Source organism: Taudactylus pleione, unplaced genomic scaffold, assembly GCF_031769625.1.
Source record: "Taudactylus pleione unplaced genomic scaffold, aTauple2 ptg000248l, whole genome shotgun sequence".
In the NCBI taxonomy this organism is placed as follows: domain Eukaryota; kingdom Metazoa; phylum Chordata; class Amphibia; order Anura; family Myobatrachidae; genus Taudactylus; species Taudactylus pleione.
The window spans coordinates 1,762,720-1,782,835 of record NW_028284650.1 but is presented as its reverse complement, the minus strand read 5'-3'; the positions used below and the strand labels follow the sequence as shown (position 1 = coordinate 1,782,835).

Below are 20,116 nucleotides of genomic sequence, written 5' to 3'. Positions count from 1 at the left end.
CCCCCTAAAATAATATGGGTTCACACGTATTAACCTTACACAGTACCAACATAGAGCATGAACAAAGTAGGTGTTACACATAGGATGGACATTTGTCTGAAACGTAACAATGTACTTCCATGTAATACATCTTCTAATTGAACATTCTTCGATTCAGTCTCTATGTCTACAGCCAGGTACACAATAGACCAGTGGTTCTCAAACTCGGTCCTCACGACCCCACACAGGTCACGTTTTCCAGGTCACCCAGCAGGTGCATTCATTGCTAGCTGACACATTTTAAAAGATTAACAGGTGGAGCTAATTATTTCACTTGCGATTCTGTGAGACGACCTGGAAAATATGCACAGTGTCCTGAGGACCGAATTTGAGAACCTGTGCACTAGACGATATGTCGTCCGATCCGCTGGATCGGGCGGCATATCATCCACATCAGCCAGTGCGTACTGCAGGTTCATCGTGAAAGAGATTGTGCTGTGTACCCAGCATAAGAGGAAGGACCCCTTTCATGCTTCTTTGAGACTGTCTGAGTCCCTCTTCTCCTGTGAAGGCTTCAAGTGTTGTTTCATTGCGGCCTGGAGTGTTAATGATGTTCCAGGCTACTGAGGAATTTCACGAACAGTGGGCCTGATTCAGACCCGCTCGCAAGTGCTATGCGCTCGCGAGTGGGTCGATGTTTGCCCACTGCACATGCTGGAGCCAGCTCCGACCAGCTCGCACCGTTATGGAGGCGGGCAGGGGGGGTGGCTGGCCAAACGAAGGTATTCCCGACGGAACGCCTGCCGTTTGGAGGCGGCCCCACTGACATCACGAGTGATGTCAGTGGTGAGCTCTATAAAGAGCCAGAAGCTCACTGGGGCTTGTGGGAACGAGACCCTACCGCAAGGGTCTCGTCGCAAGCCCCGATGGTCGAGACCATCGTGACCATCACCTGGCCACTCGCAATAGCTGTGGGTGGTCACCCACAGCTATGCGAGCGGCCCGGAGGCCGCACCAAAATAACCACCCTGATTCAGAGCGAGCGCTCTTTCAGAGCGTCTGGCTCTGAATCAGTCCCTGTGTCTCTTAGTGCTTCTCTTTGCAGGGGTCCCACATGTTTTGGGGAGGCATTTAGGTCAAACAGATTACTCTTTCCGTTGAGTTGCTTACTTACAACTCCACACTCAGTTGGGCTGCCTGCAGCTGGTACAGTCTCTGTGGGCTCATCTCCACCATATAGTCAAGCGTGTGTTCCCAGACATCAATTAGGGACACAAGTCTGGGGTGCTTGGTCCAGTGGCGCAAGTTCACCCCAGACTCAAGTTAGAATTTGGTGCCCCCCCCCCATCATGCTGTCACTGTAATGTAGCAATTCACATGCAGAAAGGCTATAGATAGAAGGCAGCAGCTGATGGTCTGACATGGAGCTCTCCACTAGTGTATGGTAGCTTCTCAGGTGCCGGGAAGGGGTGCCATGTATTGGGCGACTGTGACCATACACTCTGAGTACATAGTTACAGCCCTAAGTGGGGTGAATATGTTGTGGACAATGGAGGAGGTGCCCCATCAGAGCTGGAGTCTGGCGGCAGGCGCCTCCATTGTCTCCCATAGTTCTGCCCCTGGCTTGTGCTACAGGACAGTTCATCTTTGGTGTCGAGTGTTCATGCAAAATAATAAAGCTTTCTCTCTAGTCAAAACTCTAAAGGTTTTTGATGATTTCCAGGGACAGGGCAGAGATAGCTAGTGGCTAACAAGAAACATAATTTTGTACTTGCTTCAAGTTGGACTACTTGCTAGACTTGCACATCTTATTGTCACATATCTGGATAATAAACATCTGCTTCTTCAAGATTCCTTATTCTCTAACGCTGCCAGCTACATCCTTTGAAAAGCAGCCCAGCCATCATTAAGAAGTCGAGTAGCTAGGGTGTCCCCTCCATGTTGTAAGAGCAGCTGCCTTTGGCAGTGCTGAGTCCTAGGAGGTCCTCCCAGGTCCATCTGTGGTTGCTGCTGGGAAATCCTCTTGTTCACAGTCAGCTTCTTGTACTGAACACTCATGTTGGTGTCCCTCAGCCAACACACACTCAAGGACTGAAGTGCTTACTGCAGTAACAGTCGTCAGGCAGGATCTTGTAACCAGAATGGTTATTGCTCTTAAAGAGTCCTTACAAGGACTGTTACACATTCCTCTGTGGTAGGGATGATCATCTCAGATGTAAAATAAAAAATGGTATACACAATACATTGAGATCTACTGCGACTTTTACACAGTTTTCTAAGCCCATGTTGCCAGGATGTGATCAAGCTCCTTCTTCATCATGGTGCCACTAAGTATGGGCTGGGATAACATTTTTAGCATCAGGAGACAATGCATTATGTAAAATAGGATTTAATCACAATTTAAAGTAAACTGCAATTTAACAAAGAGCCATTTGTATTCATTTTCGCCATCATCCCTAACACAGACAAGCTCAAGCTAAAGGATGTAGTAGTGACTAACACCACGGGGAAGATTAACTAAAGCTTATAAAAATGAAAAAGTTGAGGTAGCAACCAAACAGGTTCTAGCTATCGTTTCTCTATTGCATTGCAAAAATGATAGACAGAATCTGAGTGGTTGCTATGGTAACACCACCACTTGTCTGTTTTAGAAGGTTTAGTAACCTCTTTAGACCAAATGCTTAATAAACAGCCAAATTCCTGTCTCTAAAACCCACACATGCTCCTGTAGTATGCTGCCACACAAATGGCAGTGCCTTACAAATCAATAGAATTTTCACATTTACAATGAATACAAACTAAGCACTGCACTGATAAAAAGAATGAATCAAAACATTTCTTCCCATTTTTGTGTGGGGAAGGTGCATCCCACCACTATACTAATGTAAATAGGACCGGAAATGGAACCATCTTCTTGTACAATCTACAAAAAGATTTACGGCGATAAAAGAACAGCTCCTCTAACTTCAATGGGAGGCAACATTCTGCAGCTCTCTGAAGAGGTTAGTCTACTGAAATTAAGTTCAATTAGCTATGAAAAAGGAGGAAGGGGAAGCACTGTGCAAGAGGACAATATTATTAAACAAACGAAGTTTAACACTTTCTCTCAATACCCTCATGATAAGTATATGGTCTCAGATTTTGAAAGGCACTAACCATCACAAAATGATACCTGGAAGTATATTAAACAATTCCAAATACATATCATTTGTCCAAAAACAGAGACAATACACACATACAGGAAATAGGACTAGCAACTAGAGGCTGGTAGTGCCCAGGAGCGAAACAGTCACCTGTCATTACTTCCCGTCTCTCACATCGGAGCTCTGAACATCCCTCCACATCCACAGTATCTGGAGCAAGATTTTCCATCTTTCTTGGGGATATTCCAGCACTGGCCACATCTCAATCCATATTTTTTATACCTAGTATTTATAAAAGCCATATTGAGTATTAGCAGCAGTTATAGGGAGAAGTTATATGGAGTAATAGAAGGATTTATAGGCACAAATTATATGGAGTAATAGGAGGAGATATAGGGAGAGAATATATGGAGTAATAGGAGCAGATAGTAGGGAGAAGTTATATGGCGTAACAGGAGGAGTTATAGGAGGAGATATAGAGAGAAGTTATATGGAGTAATAGGAGGAGATATAGGGAGAGGTTATATGGAATAATAGAAGTTATAAGGAGAGGTTTTATGCAGTAATAAGATGAATTATAGGGATAAATGGAGTAATAGGGGGAGTTATAGGGAGAAGTTATATGGAGTAATAGGAGGAGATATAGGGAGATGATATATGGAGTAATAGGAAGAGATATAGGGAGAGGTTATATGGAGTAATAGGAGGAGCTATAGGGAGAAGTTATATGGAGTAATAGGAGTAGATATATGGAGAGGTTATATGGAGTACTAGGAGTAGATATATGGAGAGGTTATATGGAGTAAAAGAAGGAGATATAGGGAGAGGTTATATGGAGTAATAGGAGGAGATAGTAGGGAGAAGTTATATGGCGTAACAGGAGGAGTTATAGGAGGAGATATAGAGAGAGGTTATATGGAGTAATAGGAGGAGATATAGGGAGATGATATATGGAGTAATAGGAGGAGATATAGGGAGAGGTTATATGGAGTAATAGGTGGAGATATAGGGAGAGGTTATATGGAGTAATAGGAGGAGATATAGGGAGAGGATATATGGAGTAATAGGAGGAGATATAGGGAGAGGTTATATGGAGTAACAGGAGATGATATAATGATAGGTAATATGGAGTGGTGTAATTGGATGAGATATAGGAAGAGAAAATATGGAGTAATAGGAGGAGATATAGGGAGAGGTCATATGGAGTAACAGGAGGTGTTATAAAAAGGTTATATGGAGTAAAAGGTAGAATGATAAGAGATAATATATGGAGTAATGGGAGGGGTAATATGGATAGATTAAATTATCTGTAGATCCAGTAGGTATTTTTATGTCACAGAAATATGTTGAACATATAATGTTATATTATATTCACAAAATGAAATAGTTTGTATTTAGCATAGTTATCTCACTTCCATATGTAGCAGAATTTGGTTTATAAACTATAAGCCTGCAGTTAGAGCCTCTGGAAACCATCCCCTCTCTACACCAGAAAAACATTGTTTAAATCATGAAACAAGCTCTGTATTTTCCATCACTACACGAGCACATGTACTTGGCTGTTTTGGCAGGATGTGTGATTTGCACATTTTTCCACATATGAAGTTTACCATCGCTACATACTGTATTTATAGAAACAGAATTTATTGGTGAAGGCAAAAGGTAGAAAACTCTCTGTGAAAATCCTGCACTTGCCCCTGGATGACCTGGATGATCAGGAACACATACAATTGTGTGTAGAAACAAGTTTTCAAACAGGTAGCAAGACTTCAGCACAATGTATTTAGCTAAAAATGGCATTCTGTGACTCCATGATGCAGACACGTCCCCTCCATGATGTGGCCGGCATACGTCCATGGTGGTAGAAATAGCAAGTGCTGGGCCCAGGTGCAAAAATATACTTTGAGGCACCCTAACCAACTGTCACTGCTACCAGAATATGCCTGTCCTAGTATTATTGTAACCCCCTGATCAAAGTTGCACTTGTCAATAAAAATACACCTACATTATCTTTTTCTGTATTGTTGCTACACCTTATTTCTACAGCACCCCTCTCCCCTAGTCACCACTCCCTAATATCTGTCCCCATAACTTCCAAACAAGCTCCCAACACCTGTCCTAGGAACTCCAGACTCCAGTTTCCTCTTTATGTTTCCCTGCACCTCATCACACAATTCTTCCACATATAACCTGCCCTCTAACTTCCCGCAACCCTACACACCTCAGTGTTCTTCTGGAAAGTTCATGCTCAAAACGTCATCCATAACCTGCACTCTGAAATGAGACACATCCCCAGTACCCATCTTCCTGCACCCTCTCTGAGATAGGCTCCTAGCACCCCCTATCCTCTATCCCACACCAAATCCCCAGAGTACACATTAGAAATTACCTGAACCCATTTTACTCCAGCTATAACCAGTGCAAGATCGTAACATATAGTACTGGTCAGCACACAAACTCCAAATCTTTCTCATCCCATTATCTAATAACAGTACCCCTTCTCACCTCCTATATCTCTTCTTCCTCTGGGCAGATGCTAGCAACTGCACTCCCCATTCACATTGCAGAGTAAGTGAGTGAGTGGACTAGGACTGAGTGATTAATAATTGATCGGTGTGCACTGGCTGGGCTTGCAAGTCAGACTGTGACGTTGCGGCGTCATGACGAAGATGTATCAAACCTTGGAGAGAGATAAAGTATCAAACAATCAGCTCCTATGTCATTTTTTAAACACAGCCTGTTTAATGACAGTTAGGAGCTGATCGTTTGGCACATTTAGGGCCTCATTCAGAGGCGGTCGGAGGATGCAAGCGGTCGCTCAGAAACTGGGCGGCCACTTGCATCCTGACCACCCGCCTCTGTTTCGGTCGTTAGGCTGTGGGTTTACACCCACAGCTCTAACGCTCGCTAGGGTGATGGTCGCGATGGTCAGAGACCATCGCGACCATCGGGGCTTACGACGAGACCCTAGGGTAGGGTCTCACTTGTCGTAAGCCACGGAGAGATTCTGGCTCTGTCAGAGCCGGAAGCTCTCCACTGACATCACTAGTGATATCAGTGGGGCCTCCCCCAAACGGTAGGCGTTCCCTCCGTTTGGGCTGCCACCCCCCCCCGGCCCGCCTTTCAAACGGGGCGAGCTGTCAATCAACATCGACAGCTCGCCCCCTTTGGAAAGAGACCCGTTACGACCGGCGCTGTCAGTCGTAGCGGGTCTCATGCATGCGCACGAAGGAGCCGGCTCCCTCGTGCGCATGCGCACTTGACAAACATCGAGGCGGCCGTGCGGTCCTAGACCGTACGGCCGCCTCTGAATGAAGGCCTTAATCTCTCTGCTAGGTTAGATACATCTCCTCTTCCCCGGCAATAGCATCACTTCTGTATTCTATAACATTGCGATTTACACAGCAAGTACTGTGAGAGTGAGAGACAGTGCAAGTCCATGGTTCCGCATCAGAAGCAGGCACCTTGCTGCACCACAAGTTGTTCTGACCTTGCAGCGGCTAGTAAAAGATGGTAGTGCAATGCCTTATTTACCTAGTCAGAGACCTAAAGAATTACTTACAGATCCAACCATTTCCAGCATTGGGTCAGTCATCAGAGCTCTCGGACATAAAAAGCAGATCTCTGCATAAAAGCAGTGCAAAGACTATTTTGTGATTTTCACAGGTGTGTTTTTTGATCCGAGTGAAATACTTTCTCCATCGAATTAGGAGTTTTCATTGGTTTCCAACCATCGGATGCAGCTTTCCAATGCCTATCCGATGTCTAAACGGTTTGTATAAAGCTCCAGACACCCACAACTGACGTCTGCAGCTCAGATTATGTGCACTGGTGCAAAGCTCTGACTGATTCTGCGCATGTACACAGTATAACCATTGATGGCTATTCCACTGAATTGCTTTGGTTTGATGGCTAGTAGCAACACTTGTTTGAGGTCAGAAGCCCAGCACCCATTTGATGTCGGGCTTCCGATGTCCATCCCTAAGCACTATTTTAGGAGAGAAATAGAACAATTTTAAATAACAAAGAGGGTTTGTCTTAAAGTGCATGTAGGTTGGACTTTGCAGTGATGTCTCATCGCCCACTATGCCCATTTCCAGGTGGACCAGCAAACCAACAAAGCTAGGTGCAGACTGATTTAGCAGGTGCAGGGAGTGGGAAGTGGGCACGCAGCTTGAATTGTGCTTGGCAGACAAATACTTGGATACAAAAAGAAGCAATGTGGACACACATTGTCTGTGGTTTGTAAATGACCCTGGAGCCTCTAACATGGAAGGGACTGAGCAGACACTCCAGTTGGGTAATAGCACTGATGGGACAAGATACTTTGTAGGAAGACCAATAATTACAAGTCTTTGTGATTTTACACTTTCAGGGCCGTAATGCCATTCAGTGCAGCTAGACAGACAATTAGGGTGTCGATGTTTAGGAGGAAAGAGAATAAGTGACAAAGCACACATGCACATTATGCCACTAAATTTTTAACGACTACCAGCGGCTGCCATGGACAGTATAATTATAGATAGATATTGTTGCTATTTGGGTGATTAGCTACTTTTAAACAGTTAGGGGCATATTCAATTGGGGGTGAGGTGTAGCCAGTTAAAAAACTTTGCACCCAATTGTGGAATAGCAAGGGTAGCATGCTCCCAATACTCGCGGTATTCAATAAAAAAAAAATGTGCGCAGGGTTTTCAGCACTGAAAACCCCGCGGTGCAAGAAAGAAAAAAAAAAAACTCTACATAGAAGTCCGTTGGTCTCCAAGGCTCCCAGTCATCTCCCCTCCATCTTTGACCTGGGAGTCGAGGGGGCTGCTGGGAGATGTAGTTCTCCCTGCAGCTGTTATGGGGTGGGGTGTGTGTGGGGGGCTCTCACACACACTCACACATACTTTCATACACTGAAACAACATAGTGCACACCTCTGCTGCAGGAGACCGGGTCCTGACATTGGAGGAAGTAGACACCACTTCGGAAGGTGAGTATTTACTGGCTAATTGGAAAATTATGGTATAACATACCTCAGTTAACTTTTTTTCTTCAAGGTCCATAGGTTCCACAGGATCTACATTGGGGTATGTAGTTGGAGTGATCCATTGCACCTTTGCAGCTTTGAAGCTCCCAGCATGCACAGGTTCTCCTCCCTATATACCCAACCCCCAGCCACAGGCATTCAGTTTGTAAACAAGCCTAAAGGCAAGATACGGAAAGTGGAGAAGGAAGTAGAAAGTACACAAAAAACACTCAAAAAACACGAAGAGGGATCCAGTGATACAAAAAGAAAGGAACAGATCCCAACTGAGGCCGGGTGAGTCAGGGAGGGTGCACTGTGGACCTCGAAGAAAAAGAGTTAACTGAGTTATGTTATATTATAATTCTAATTTTCTTCTTCAGGGTCCATAGGGTCCACAGGATCTACCCTGGAGATGTCCTAAAGCAGTTCCCTTAAGGGTGGGGATGCTCCTGAGCAGAGAGGAGAATCAGCCACCCAAAGGAAGCATCCTGGGAAGCAAAAGGTATCAAATGCATAAAATTTGATGAAGGTATGGACGGAAGACCAAGTGGCCACCTTGCACAGCTGTTCAGCCGAGGCCCAATGTCTAACCGTCCACGTTGGTCCCATAGACAGAGTAGAATGTGCTGTCACCTTGTTTGGGACAGGGAGATCAGCCTGTATATAGACCTGAAAAATAGTCATACGCAACCAGCGAGCCAAAGTCTGTTTGTTAGCTGGCCAACCTAGTTTGTGAAACCCATATAACACAAAGAGTGCATCTGATTTCCTGATGAAGCTGGTTCGATCCACGTAGATACGTAGAGCACGAACCACATCCAGGGAATCTTTACCCTTAGAAAAGGTCTGAAGACTGAAAGGCCGGGACTACAATTTCCTCATTCATTTGAAAATGGGATACCACCTTTGGAAGGTAACCCACTCTAGTAAGGAGGACAGCTCTATTTTGATGAAAAATCTAATATGGGGAGCAACATGACAGTGCTGCCAAATCAGAAACTCTGAGCTGAGGAAATAGCGAGGAGAAAAAGTGTCTTTGCTGTAAACCATCTAAGGTCCACCTTATCCAAGGGCTCAAAAGGAGAAGCTTGCAGTGCCTGAGAACCAAAGATAAATCCCACGGTGCCATTGGTGGGACAAATGGAGTTTGCAGATGGAGAACCCCCAGCAAAAAATGTTCTAACATCTGGCAGGGGAGCAATTCTGCACTGGAACCATACTGACAATGCAGAAACCTGAACTCTCAAGGTAGCCAGGCGAAGGCTTAAGTCTAATCTCGCCTAAAGAAAAGCAAGCACTTGTGAGACCCTGAATCTTTAGGGTCATATATTCTGTGGGAACACCAAAGAAAACATGAATGCCAAATCCTGTGATAAATCTGAGCCGAAGCAGGCTTCCTTGCTCTCAGCATCGTCTGGATCACAGAAAAAGAGAAACATTTGGCTTTTAAGACGGAAGACTCAAGAGCCATGCCGTCAAAGCCAGCCGAGGTAAATCCAGATATAGGCAGGGAACCTGCACTAGTAAATCCAGTTGTAGAGGCAGTGGAAATGGACTGTCTATGGATAGACATGTCAGATCGGTGAACCAATGTCTCCTGGGCCAGGCAGGAGCTATTAGTATTATCCTGCCGCCCTCCTGCTTAAACTTTCTGACGACCCTTGGGAGGAGGGAGATTGGAGGAAACAGGTATGCCAACCTGAAGTCCCATCTCACTGCCAGAGCGTCCACGTAGGCGGCTGAGGGGTCCCTTGTTTTGGACCCGTACCTGGGGACCTTGCGGTTGTGGCGTGACGCCATGAGGTCTATGTCTGGTAGTCCCCACTTGTCCACCAGGAGTTGAAAGACGTTCGGATGAAGAGCCCATTCTCCGGCGTGTATGTCCTGACGACTTAGGAAGCTCACTTCCCAGTTGAGGACTCCTGGGATGAATATTGCAGAGATTGCTGGAAGATGGCATTCTACCCACAGCAGAATGTTCGTCACTTCCCTCATGGCTGCCGGACTTTGTGTGTCTCTTTGATGATTGATATAAGCCACCACAGTTGTGTTATCTGACTGAATCTGGACAGGCCTGCCCTGAAATATGTCATGTGCCAGAACGAGCGCTCTGTGCACTGCACAAAGCTCCAAAACATTTATCTGTAGGTGACTTTCCTAGTTCGTCCACCTTCCCTGAAAGGTGTGAAGACCTGTCACCGCTCCCCATCCTCGCAGACTTGCATCCGTGGTGAGGAGTATCCAATCTGGGACCCATAACGGGAGACCATTGTCTAAATGAGTCACCTGCAGCCACCGGGCGAGAGAGAGACGAAACTCTGGTGAGATGCGGATCATCTGAGACTTTATCCGATGATAATGACCATCCCAACGAGACAGAATCCATTGCTGCAGGGACGTGGAGTGGTACTTGGCATAAGCCACTATGTCTTATACTTCCTGCTTTCAAAGTAGACTGTGCACATGAGTTTGTAGTGCTGCAATCTTGTCCTCTGGTAGAAGAATCCTCTTTCCCAGAGAGTCCAGCCGTGCCCCTATGTGCACCATCTGCTGAGTTGGAGAAGGAGAAGACTTTTTCCAATTGATTATCCAGCCGTGCTCTTGTAGGCAGACAATGGTCATCCGGAGATGACACTAACATTTCCGGAGATTGTGCCAATATCAGGAGGTCATCCACATATGGCAGTATTCTGACTCCTTTTCGTCAGAGATGAGCCGTCATGACTGCTATTATCTTGGTGTGGCCAGCCCAAAGGGTAGAGCCTGAAATCGGTAATGTTGCTGATCTACCGCCATTCGCAGAAATCCTTGGTGAGATCGTACAATAGGAACATGCAGATAAGCATAGTGTATGTCAAGGGAGACCATGAAATCTCCAGGCTCCATTGCCAGCATAATTGACCGTTTGGTTTCCACACAGAATTTGGGCACATGGATGAATTTGTTGAGATAATTCAGATTCAGGATAGGGCGATGTGACCCATTTGGTTTCTGAATCAAAAACAAATTAGAATAATAACCCCTTCCCTGTTGTGTCACAGGAACGGGGATTATGACACCCAACCTCAGGAGGGCCCCAATAGCCTCCCGGAAAGCCAAAGATCTGACCAGGTCTACTGGAAGGGTTGTACCAACAAACCTCTGAAGAGGATGCCTCAGGAATATGATGGCGTAACCATGAGAGTCTACCTCTCGAACCCAGGCATCCGTAGTTGTCTGATGCCAGGCTGAGAAGTCAGCCTGCAACCCTGAGATCCCCCAGGGGGAGGCCCACCACATCAGGCAGTGGGCTTATCGTCCGGCTTGGAAGCAGGACGTCTGGTTGACCAGGATTTCTTGGTCTGCGGTTTCCTGTGGGAATTATCCCATCTAGAGGAAGACTGTCCCTTTGCCCTACACTGTGGGCGAAAGGACCAAGCTGATGACTGCCTATAGTTAGGGGTAGTCGTAGATGGCAACCCCGCAGATATAGATGTCACCAGAGAAGACGCTGTCATCCAGCTCTGGTCCAAACAGTACCTTCCCAAAAAAAAGCAAAGACTCCAGGGCCTTCTTGGACCCTGTATCCGTCTTCCAGGTTTTTAGCCAAATGGTTCTTTGAGTTGCAACCAAAGTTGTCGATACCCTAGAAGCCAAGATACTTGCATCAATGACTGCTTCCCCCATATACATAACTGCTTCTTGCAGCTGACTGAGTTGAGACAGCTGTTCGCTGGTAGCATTCGGCATGCTATCCTCCAGAGCCTTCGTCCATTTTTCCATAGCTTTGGCTACCTAGGCCACACATAGCTGGTCAGGTAATCGCTCCAGATAATGAAAACACTGATTTTAAATAGTTATCAAGTTTTCTAATCTGTAACCTCTTTCAATGAGGACACTGCAGGATTGGGTAATGTAGAGCTCTTGATCAATCTGGTTATATGAGCATCTACCGATGGGGGAACTTCCCATTTGTTACACTCACCAAGTGCAAATTGGTATCGAGAGGTTACATTCCTTGTAACATGAAAATGCTTATTTGGAGTACACCCTGCTTCAGACATGAGATTCGTCAGTTGTTCAGACTGAGGAAAATAATCTTTAGACACCTTCTGACGTTAGATTTCGGTGGAACCTCCGCTTTCTCTATACTGAGGACAGCTCTAACCGCTCTCAACAGAGAGGGGACATCCACAGAGGATTGATGGTCTTCCACTGAGTAAGACCCGGAACTCTGAGTATCAGAGTGTGATGAGGAGGTCGAGTCAGAATCCTGAGGCAACGCCTGAAGAGAACTTCTCTTAAGCCCCTGCTTTACTGCCACTGGTCTATTCGCCTGCACCACCTGCTGAGGGGCTATAGACGGCAGCATACTTTGACTAGAGTGAGCAGAAGAATCAAATCAACAGGGATTCATGGGGGACATATACATAGAAGGATGCAAATGCTGTGGGTACCCCATAGCCGGAGGCAATATCATTGCAGGAGTATTTCGACGCTGCGGTCCTGTCCAACAAATGCGACAAAACCTGAGACCAAGAGGCCACCCAGGGCGGTTCGTGTGCTGGTGCAGGTGTACAAGATAGAAAAGGTGGCTGTTTACAACTGACACTATACAACCCATCTTGCACAAAATTCTGCTCAGACAGGCCTGCAAAACGGGATTTACAGGATTTCAGCACAGGAAGCTCATCCTTCTCTCCTTTACCTTTAGACATGGCAATGTGTAAAGGTGCATACACACGGTCAGAATTGTCAGATGTGTCAGATGTACGACTGAACGATTTGAACTACGAACGATTTTTGACTGCATTAAAATGAATGGAATCGTCCAAATCTGACTGCAAAAACATCAGATGTCAGATATCGTTATCTGACAAGCGGGAACGCGCATCGTTCATCTGACAAACATGTCGGATATGTCAGATTTTCCTTCAGATATGAATGATTTTTAAAAATCGTTATCGTTCAGATCTGAAGAAAAATCTGAACGTGTGTATGCACCGTTACAGGTATAAAGGTATAGAGAGTATAAAAGCAATTTGACTTTAATTGAAAAACCCCACACACCTTCAGAGGGATGAGGAGAAACACAGTGATAAATATATCTCAGTTTTGACAGCAAAGAGGCAGCATAAATACAGCAGCTAGCATCACAGTCACATACAATGCATAATTATAATCAAATGCTAATGCAAATGGACTCTTGGTATTGGTAGGATATAGAGTGCTATATACCTGACCCAAAAGAGAGAGGTATGCAAGGAGACAGACCTAACCTCTGAGACCAACAGCTTTCAGCAGCACACCCAAGGTGGACTGAGCGTCTCACACATGAGGTGGTCAGAACTAGCAAACCAGATGCGGGAATCCGCAACCGGAAGTTGCATCTGGGTTGGGGGAGGAGTGGCCTGGGGAGCGCCTATTTCCCCTAAGCTGCGATTTTGGCGTCACAGCACTGTGAGGCTGGCCTCACAGTAGTAGACACTCTAGTGAGTCTATTACCTGTCCAGGCGACAGACGATATGGCCCCGGCCGCCTTAGCGAGGACACGTCAAACGAGACCTTCACCCGCAGCTGCCTCCGATACGTCTCCTACACCGGAGGTCTGGACTGCTACGTGCATGATTCCCCTCACGTGGAATCATCTTACCTGTCATCTCCGTGAATCCGATCGCAGTCCGGACCCCAGCAATGCTCAACCTAGCCTGCCGAATCCCCCAGGGCATATAGCAGTATTGGGGTTTTGGCATTGGCGGAGGTAGAAGGAGTCGCAGTACATGCCTCGTATTCGGCGCCTAGTACCGCTAAACTCGCCGAACAAACAAAAAAAGCTGAATGCCTGTGACTGGGGGTGGGGTATATAGGGGGAGGACCTGTGCATGCTGGGAGCTTCAATGCTGTAAGCTGTTTGGTAAAATGGATCACTCCAACTACATACTCCAAGGTAGATCCTGTGGACTCTATGGACCCTAGAGAAGAAAATTCCAATTGCTTAATTAGTCATTAGGAGGGGTGCCGCCGGGGTTCCAGAGCATGTCCTGACCATTTTTCCTAAAAATATGATTTTAGGAAAAAATTGGTTGTGTTCTGGAGGTGCACAAAAAATAACCTCCCAGCGCTCCAAAAATCACCCTGCAGGTGCATGATTTTTGCTATTCTCGCACCTAATTGAATATGCCCTCTATTAATTCAACTTCTAGTATTTATAGGGTCACCATAAATGTGTACTTTATTAGAGATGATGTCTATGAATAAATGTCATAACATAGTTATACATAAATGGTGTGTAATATTATTTCCTTTTTTTCCCCTTATTTTATTAACCACAATTTTTGAATAGGACTAGAATAGGTTTACTTGGGAGGAACAACAGGGGAAATTGTGTTCCATGTAGTGAATAAGCAATCTGGCCATGAACCATATGTGCAGCGTGTATCCAAAATGTAATGTCAGATGCATGCAATACTCCACGCTTAAGTAGGGTGCAAAACAAAATGCTGCATTTAGTTAGTTTGCCCAAGGGCTACTGACCAACAAGAGGCCATAATCACAGATATTGTGACTTCTAATTGGTCCTGTCACTCACACCCACCTTATGCAGCCATTTACAAATGCTGAACTTAAAGGATTTGTGGATACTGTACTGCCGGAAGCCTCATCTTGTTTCAGTATGTAGTTCCAAGGGCTTCACCAAGCGGGAGCACTTGGTCAGTGGGAAGTGACCAAATAAGTGGGAATGCTGCTTTAAGCAAAGTACTGCACGTAGGATTAGGTCCTGGTGCAAAAAGGGGTTATTCTAATAAAGGTTAGAAACATACTTTCAAGTTCCAAACTGACAGCAGACCCGTGCCGGAACTCTGTTACACTCGGAACCCCAAAGTGATGCCAAACTGGGACTCGATTCAACTCAGAACCCCTAAGTTTGGGTGTGTTCGTATTTCTATAAAACCAAACCCACACATCTCTACTAGAGGTACAGGAATCCATTGCAACCTTGCAAAATTACTTTGGCTTTAAAGTCCAGAATTTAATTTAAAATTCACTGGAAATAGTTGTCTACAAGTGCTAAGTGGGAATTCCCCTGCAGCATGAGGAATGTGGGCAGGCCTCCAGCTCCATGTGGAAAGAATGAGTGGTTGGAAGGGGAGCTGCATGTCAGGCACTTTCTGTGCAGAGATCTCTGCAGTTGCTTTCACAAGAACACAGTATGAGAAAGGTTAGGGTGAGGAGGGGCAGGATGAGCCAAGAACTTGTCCCCTGGAAATAGAAGAAAGTTTGCATTGTATATTGACATAAGTTATTCACATTTGAATTGAAATTACTTTACCATTGTTTCACAAAACATTAGGTATTTTATCTTCACGCAAAGGGCTTGTGGTAAATGTTGACAGCAATCAGGTGGGAGAAATAGAAGGAGAAAGGAGGCAGTGTCTAGTGCCACAGAGGATGACACCTGGGCCTCCAAGGGATAGGTTGTGCTGCGGTACTGGGAGCATGACCATACCTCTTCATGGGTCCTCTACATTGCACACCTAGTGGGACTTGGTTGTGCCATCTTGGAGGCATGGTTATGCTATCCTGGTGGGCCTGGGCTTCCAGCATAGGTACATTGTGCCCATCCCCACTCTTGACACAGTGTATATATATATATATATATATATATATATATATACACACACACACACACACACATACACACACACACATACACTCTCACGAGGCTGAGAGCTTCAGGCTTAATTTGCCGTGAGACCAGGTTGCCCCTTTCTCCCTGGGGCAGTCCCCGGAGGTTGGAATCTTAGAGACGTTTACAAAGATGGAACATGGAAAAAAGTGCAGGGTGATGAAGAACAGGCCACACCATCTCCACAGACTAAACTAGAAGGCTATAAGCCAATAGTGAAAAAAAGAAAAATAAGTGACTGTAAGGCCCCAGACTTCCAGAAAGATTTAAAAAATGTCTTCCTGCTGTTCTAGTCGCCAGGCCTGTTCAGTCACTCCCAGGCTGGGGAGCAATGAGGACCAATAAGCCTCTTTGTCAAAGGATAAAGTGATGTTGCCTCTCCTCCAGAAGGTAGCTTTAAACCCCATGGGTACAACCAGTTCCACACTTGGCAATCGCCCTATCTAACTTGCAGGCATCAGTGCAACATATGGGATAGAAGAGTCTATGGTATGGGGCCAGAACGCCGCCACTGTACGTAAAGTTTTGTAAAACCCTTTTAAACACATAAGGAAATCACATACTGCCTGCAATAGAAAAGCACTGCCTCGCACACCCAAATAATTGTCACATCCGGCAATGTGGCTGGAGGCATGTGGATCACTCATTTGCATAAATGTGTACAAATAATCTTCTTGTATTTATAGAGTGACCCAATGGTTAAGTAATCCAAATAATTACATGGATTAAAGTAGTCGTTTTACTAAATGAGTGTCAGCTGCATCTATGTGACTGTATAAACTGAAGGTAAATGTTTCCATTGTTAAGTTCCATAAAAAAAAACCTCAGCAGATAGTCACTTAATGAACTAGTGCATAGTATATGGATTTACTTTGCATAAAGTGTATTTAATTTGTACACAGTATAGCCCTTACCTGATTCCACAGGCGTTACACAGCGGTGTCCCATCCTCTGCATCCCTCCACAGAGGAGTTTTCTGGGTCTTACAAGATGCGCATTGTTTGTTTCCTAGATGAAAATGCTCAGTATCATTATACAATGCAGTGAGATCATCACTCTTGGCAAACTCAGGTACACTAGCATCTACATCAATGTACAGATACTCATTATAACTATACAATGTGCTGAGATCAGAACATACTAGGCAACTTTGGGACCTCCCCAAGAGGCAAGATTAGGGGGTTTGATGATGCAAATTATATAGCACCATGGCTTAATGCTGTTATTGACTGGGTCACCCTGCGGCGATGGCGCCAAGATGACACGTTTTCAAGTGAAACACGGGGTCTTCTCCAGGGAAAACGCCCTAGGAGTGTCCCAGATATTCTAGGAGAGTTGACAAATAGAGATCATATAAATATATAGATACTTAGTTATCACACTGCACTGTATAATGATTCTGCGTATCTACACTGATAGCATCATTATACAGTGCAGTGTGACCATTATCAGTGTATAGATACTCAGTATCATTATACAGTGCAGTGTGATCATTATCAGTGTATAGATACTCAGTATCATTGTACAGTGCAGTGTGACCATTATCAGTGTATAGATACTCAGTATCATTGTACAGTGCAGTGTGATCACTATCAGTGTATAGATACTCAGTATCATTGTACAGTGCAGTGTGATCATTATCAGTGTATAGATACTCAGCATCATTATACAGTGCAGTGTGATCACTATCAGTGTATAGATACTCAGTATCATTATACAGTGCAGTGTGACCATTATCAGTGTATAGATACTCAGTATCATTATACAGTGCAGTGTGACCATTATCAGTGTATAGATACTCAGTATCATTGTACAGTGCAGTGTGACCATTATCAGTGTATAGATACTCAGTATCATTGTACAGTGCAGTGTGATCACTATCAGTGTATAGATACTCAGTATCATTGTACAGTGCAGTGTGATCATTATCAGTGTATAGATACTCAGCATCATTATACAGTGCAGTGTGATCACTATCAGTGTATAGATACTCAGTATCATTATACAGTGCAGTGTGACCATTATCAGTGTATAGATACTCAGTATCGTTATACAGTGCAGTGTGATCATTATCAGTGTATAGATACTCAGTATCGTTATACAGTGCAGTGTGATCATTATCAGTGTATAGATAGTATCGTTATACAGTGCAGTGTGATCACTATAATGATACTGAGTATCTATACACTGATACAGTGCAGTGTGATCATTATCAGTGTATAGATAATCAGTATCATTATACAGTGCAGTGTGATCATTATCAGTGTATAGATACTCAGTATCATTATACAGTGCAGTGTGATCACTATCAGTGTATAGATCAGTGAACACAAAATACAAGCTATAGCACGTTTTTACACGATGCAGGAAGTTGAGGACCCGGTATTTAAAATTGATCATGCCCCACAGGACGCGCTGTGGGCAGCGTCGCAGCAACCAATCGCCGCCGGCGCCGTTTTCTCGACCAATAGCTGCCAGCACAGTTTTCTCAACCAATCGACGGAGTCTCCTTAACCAATAGCTGCCGGCAGCATTTCCTCAGGCAATTGCTGCTGGCAGCGTGTGATCAAAATGCCACCTGACACCACCTTCCTTCCTCCAAGCCCGCCAGTGTGCTGTCTGCAGTGACCCGATGGAGTCTCGATCCTGCCTGGACTGCCCTTGCTCTGATTGACATTAGTAGTTTCCTACTGGGGCTTTGTAAATTCCTGTGCCAGAACGGTAGGCTCCATGGCTCTAACGCTGGTGTACCCATCTCTGAACTTACCTAAATCTGCTGTGGTGCCCGTGGCCTTAGCTGCTGAGGCGGACTTCACCCATAATGGTTTTCCCCTGCACCTGTCTCCATGACCAGTGGGCTCCTCAATTCTCTCCGTGGAGGTTCGCTCCGGAGCCAGCTCCTGCTTTTTGCTGGTGTGGTAAGTCTGACTGCTACTCCACTTTTCTATACTACAGCCGCTGTGGGGTGGTGGACTTTCTCCCTCTTGCTTATCGGCTTCTCAGCTCATGGTTTTGGAAATTCCTCTGCTTTCTGATTTTTTACTCTGCTGATTTCCCCAGTGTGTTGACTTCCTTTGTCTTCTCTTTATTTTTATCCCTTTCTTTGTCACTTGTTCTAGCCCCCTCCTTCACTTTGGCCCCCACTGCATTCTATATGTGGACATTGGTTTGCCCAGAACCTCCAGTGATGCAGTTTTTATCAATACTAACCTGCTCTCTGTCTGGACTCTCTGGACCATTTAGAATTTACTATACTACTCTGCTGTTGGGTTGCTATTACTTATGTAGGCATCACTCTCACCTGCTTCACCCTATGGGTTTACTGTTCATTTAATGCTATTGTTTATATCCTGAGCGTGTTTGTCTTTATTCCCTGTGGGAACCAGTGTGTGTGCTTTTTATAAAATGAGAGCTATGGTAAGAACTTACCTTGGTTTGAAGTCCATAGGGTCCACAGGGTGTAGCTGATGGGAACCAATCTGGGCACCACGCAGTTAAAGCTTTCAGCTCCCAGGATGCATTGGGTAGTGTGGCCGGAGGCCGGCCTCACGTGGGGAATGGCGGCCGCGGCACTGAAGGGGTTAACCCCTGTGCTGCGGCGCCATTTTTTAATTGGACAACAGGCGCTGGGCGCCATATTTAAAATGTATTTGCGACGCTAGGCGCCGAGGGTTTCAAATGAAATGTTTTAATTTATGCATTCTCCTGCCGCAGTCCAGCCCTGCTCTGGCGGCCGCGGCAGGGTTGAGGTAGCCCCCGGTGTGGCGGGGGGAGAACGGAGGGCAGGGAGACCCGGGAGTGTGACTCCCGGCGTCCCAGCCCCACAGGGACGCCGCTGGTCCCTCCATGCCGGCTGCTTACTGCGGCCAGGCAGCGGAGGGCAGGGCGGGATGCTGACCGCTGGGGACTGGGAGCAGAGCTCCTGGCGCCCAGGGCAGCAGGGAGCCACTGCAGCCGGGATACGATCGTCCCGGACTGCAGGGCTAAGTGGCTCAAGGGGCGGGGACCGGGCTAGCCGGCTCCCCCAGGTGGTGCTGATCGCTGGGGACCGGGAGCAATGCTCCCGGCGCCCCAGCTGTACAACGCAGCGGGGCTGGCAGTTAACCCTTGGTGCGTGGCACCGAGGGGAGAACCGCCATAGCCGCACGCTGGGGGTCGGGAGTGCTAGCTCCCGATACCCCAGTGCAGAGAGGAGGCCACATGCTGGGAGACCGGAGAAGCCGGCTCCCAGTGCAGCGGGGCTGTATGGGGGCAGTACAGAGCGCTCGCAGCCAAAGTCCTGTGGCTGCGGTGCTCAGGAGATTTAACTCCTGG

At 45.9% G+C, this 20,116-nt stretch overlaps 1 protein-coding gene across 1 annotated transcript in view; it reads right to left on the bottom strand.

Annotated features, from left to right (window-relative positions):
• Positions 1-20,116, bottom strand: part of ZGLP1 (zinc finger GATA like protein 1) — a 43,189-nt gene that overhangs the window by 1,443 nt on the left and 21,630 nt on the right. The window contains exons 4-5 of the mRNA XM_088479990.1: positions 16,717-16,810; positions 3,273-3,404 (exon numbers count right to left, since the gene is read on the bottom strand). Coding sequence (XP_088336116.1) covers positions 3,293-3,404; positions 16,717-16,810 — 206 coding nt within the window. The 3' untranslated portion in view covers positions 3,273-3,292. The remainder of the gene's footprint in view (positions 1-3,272; positions 3,405-16,716; positions 16,811-20,116) is intronic.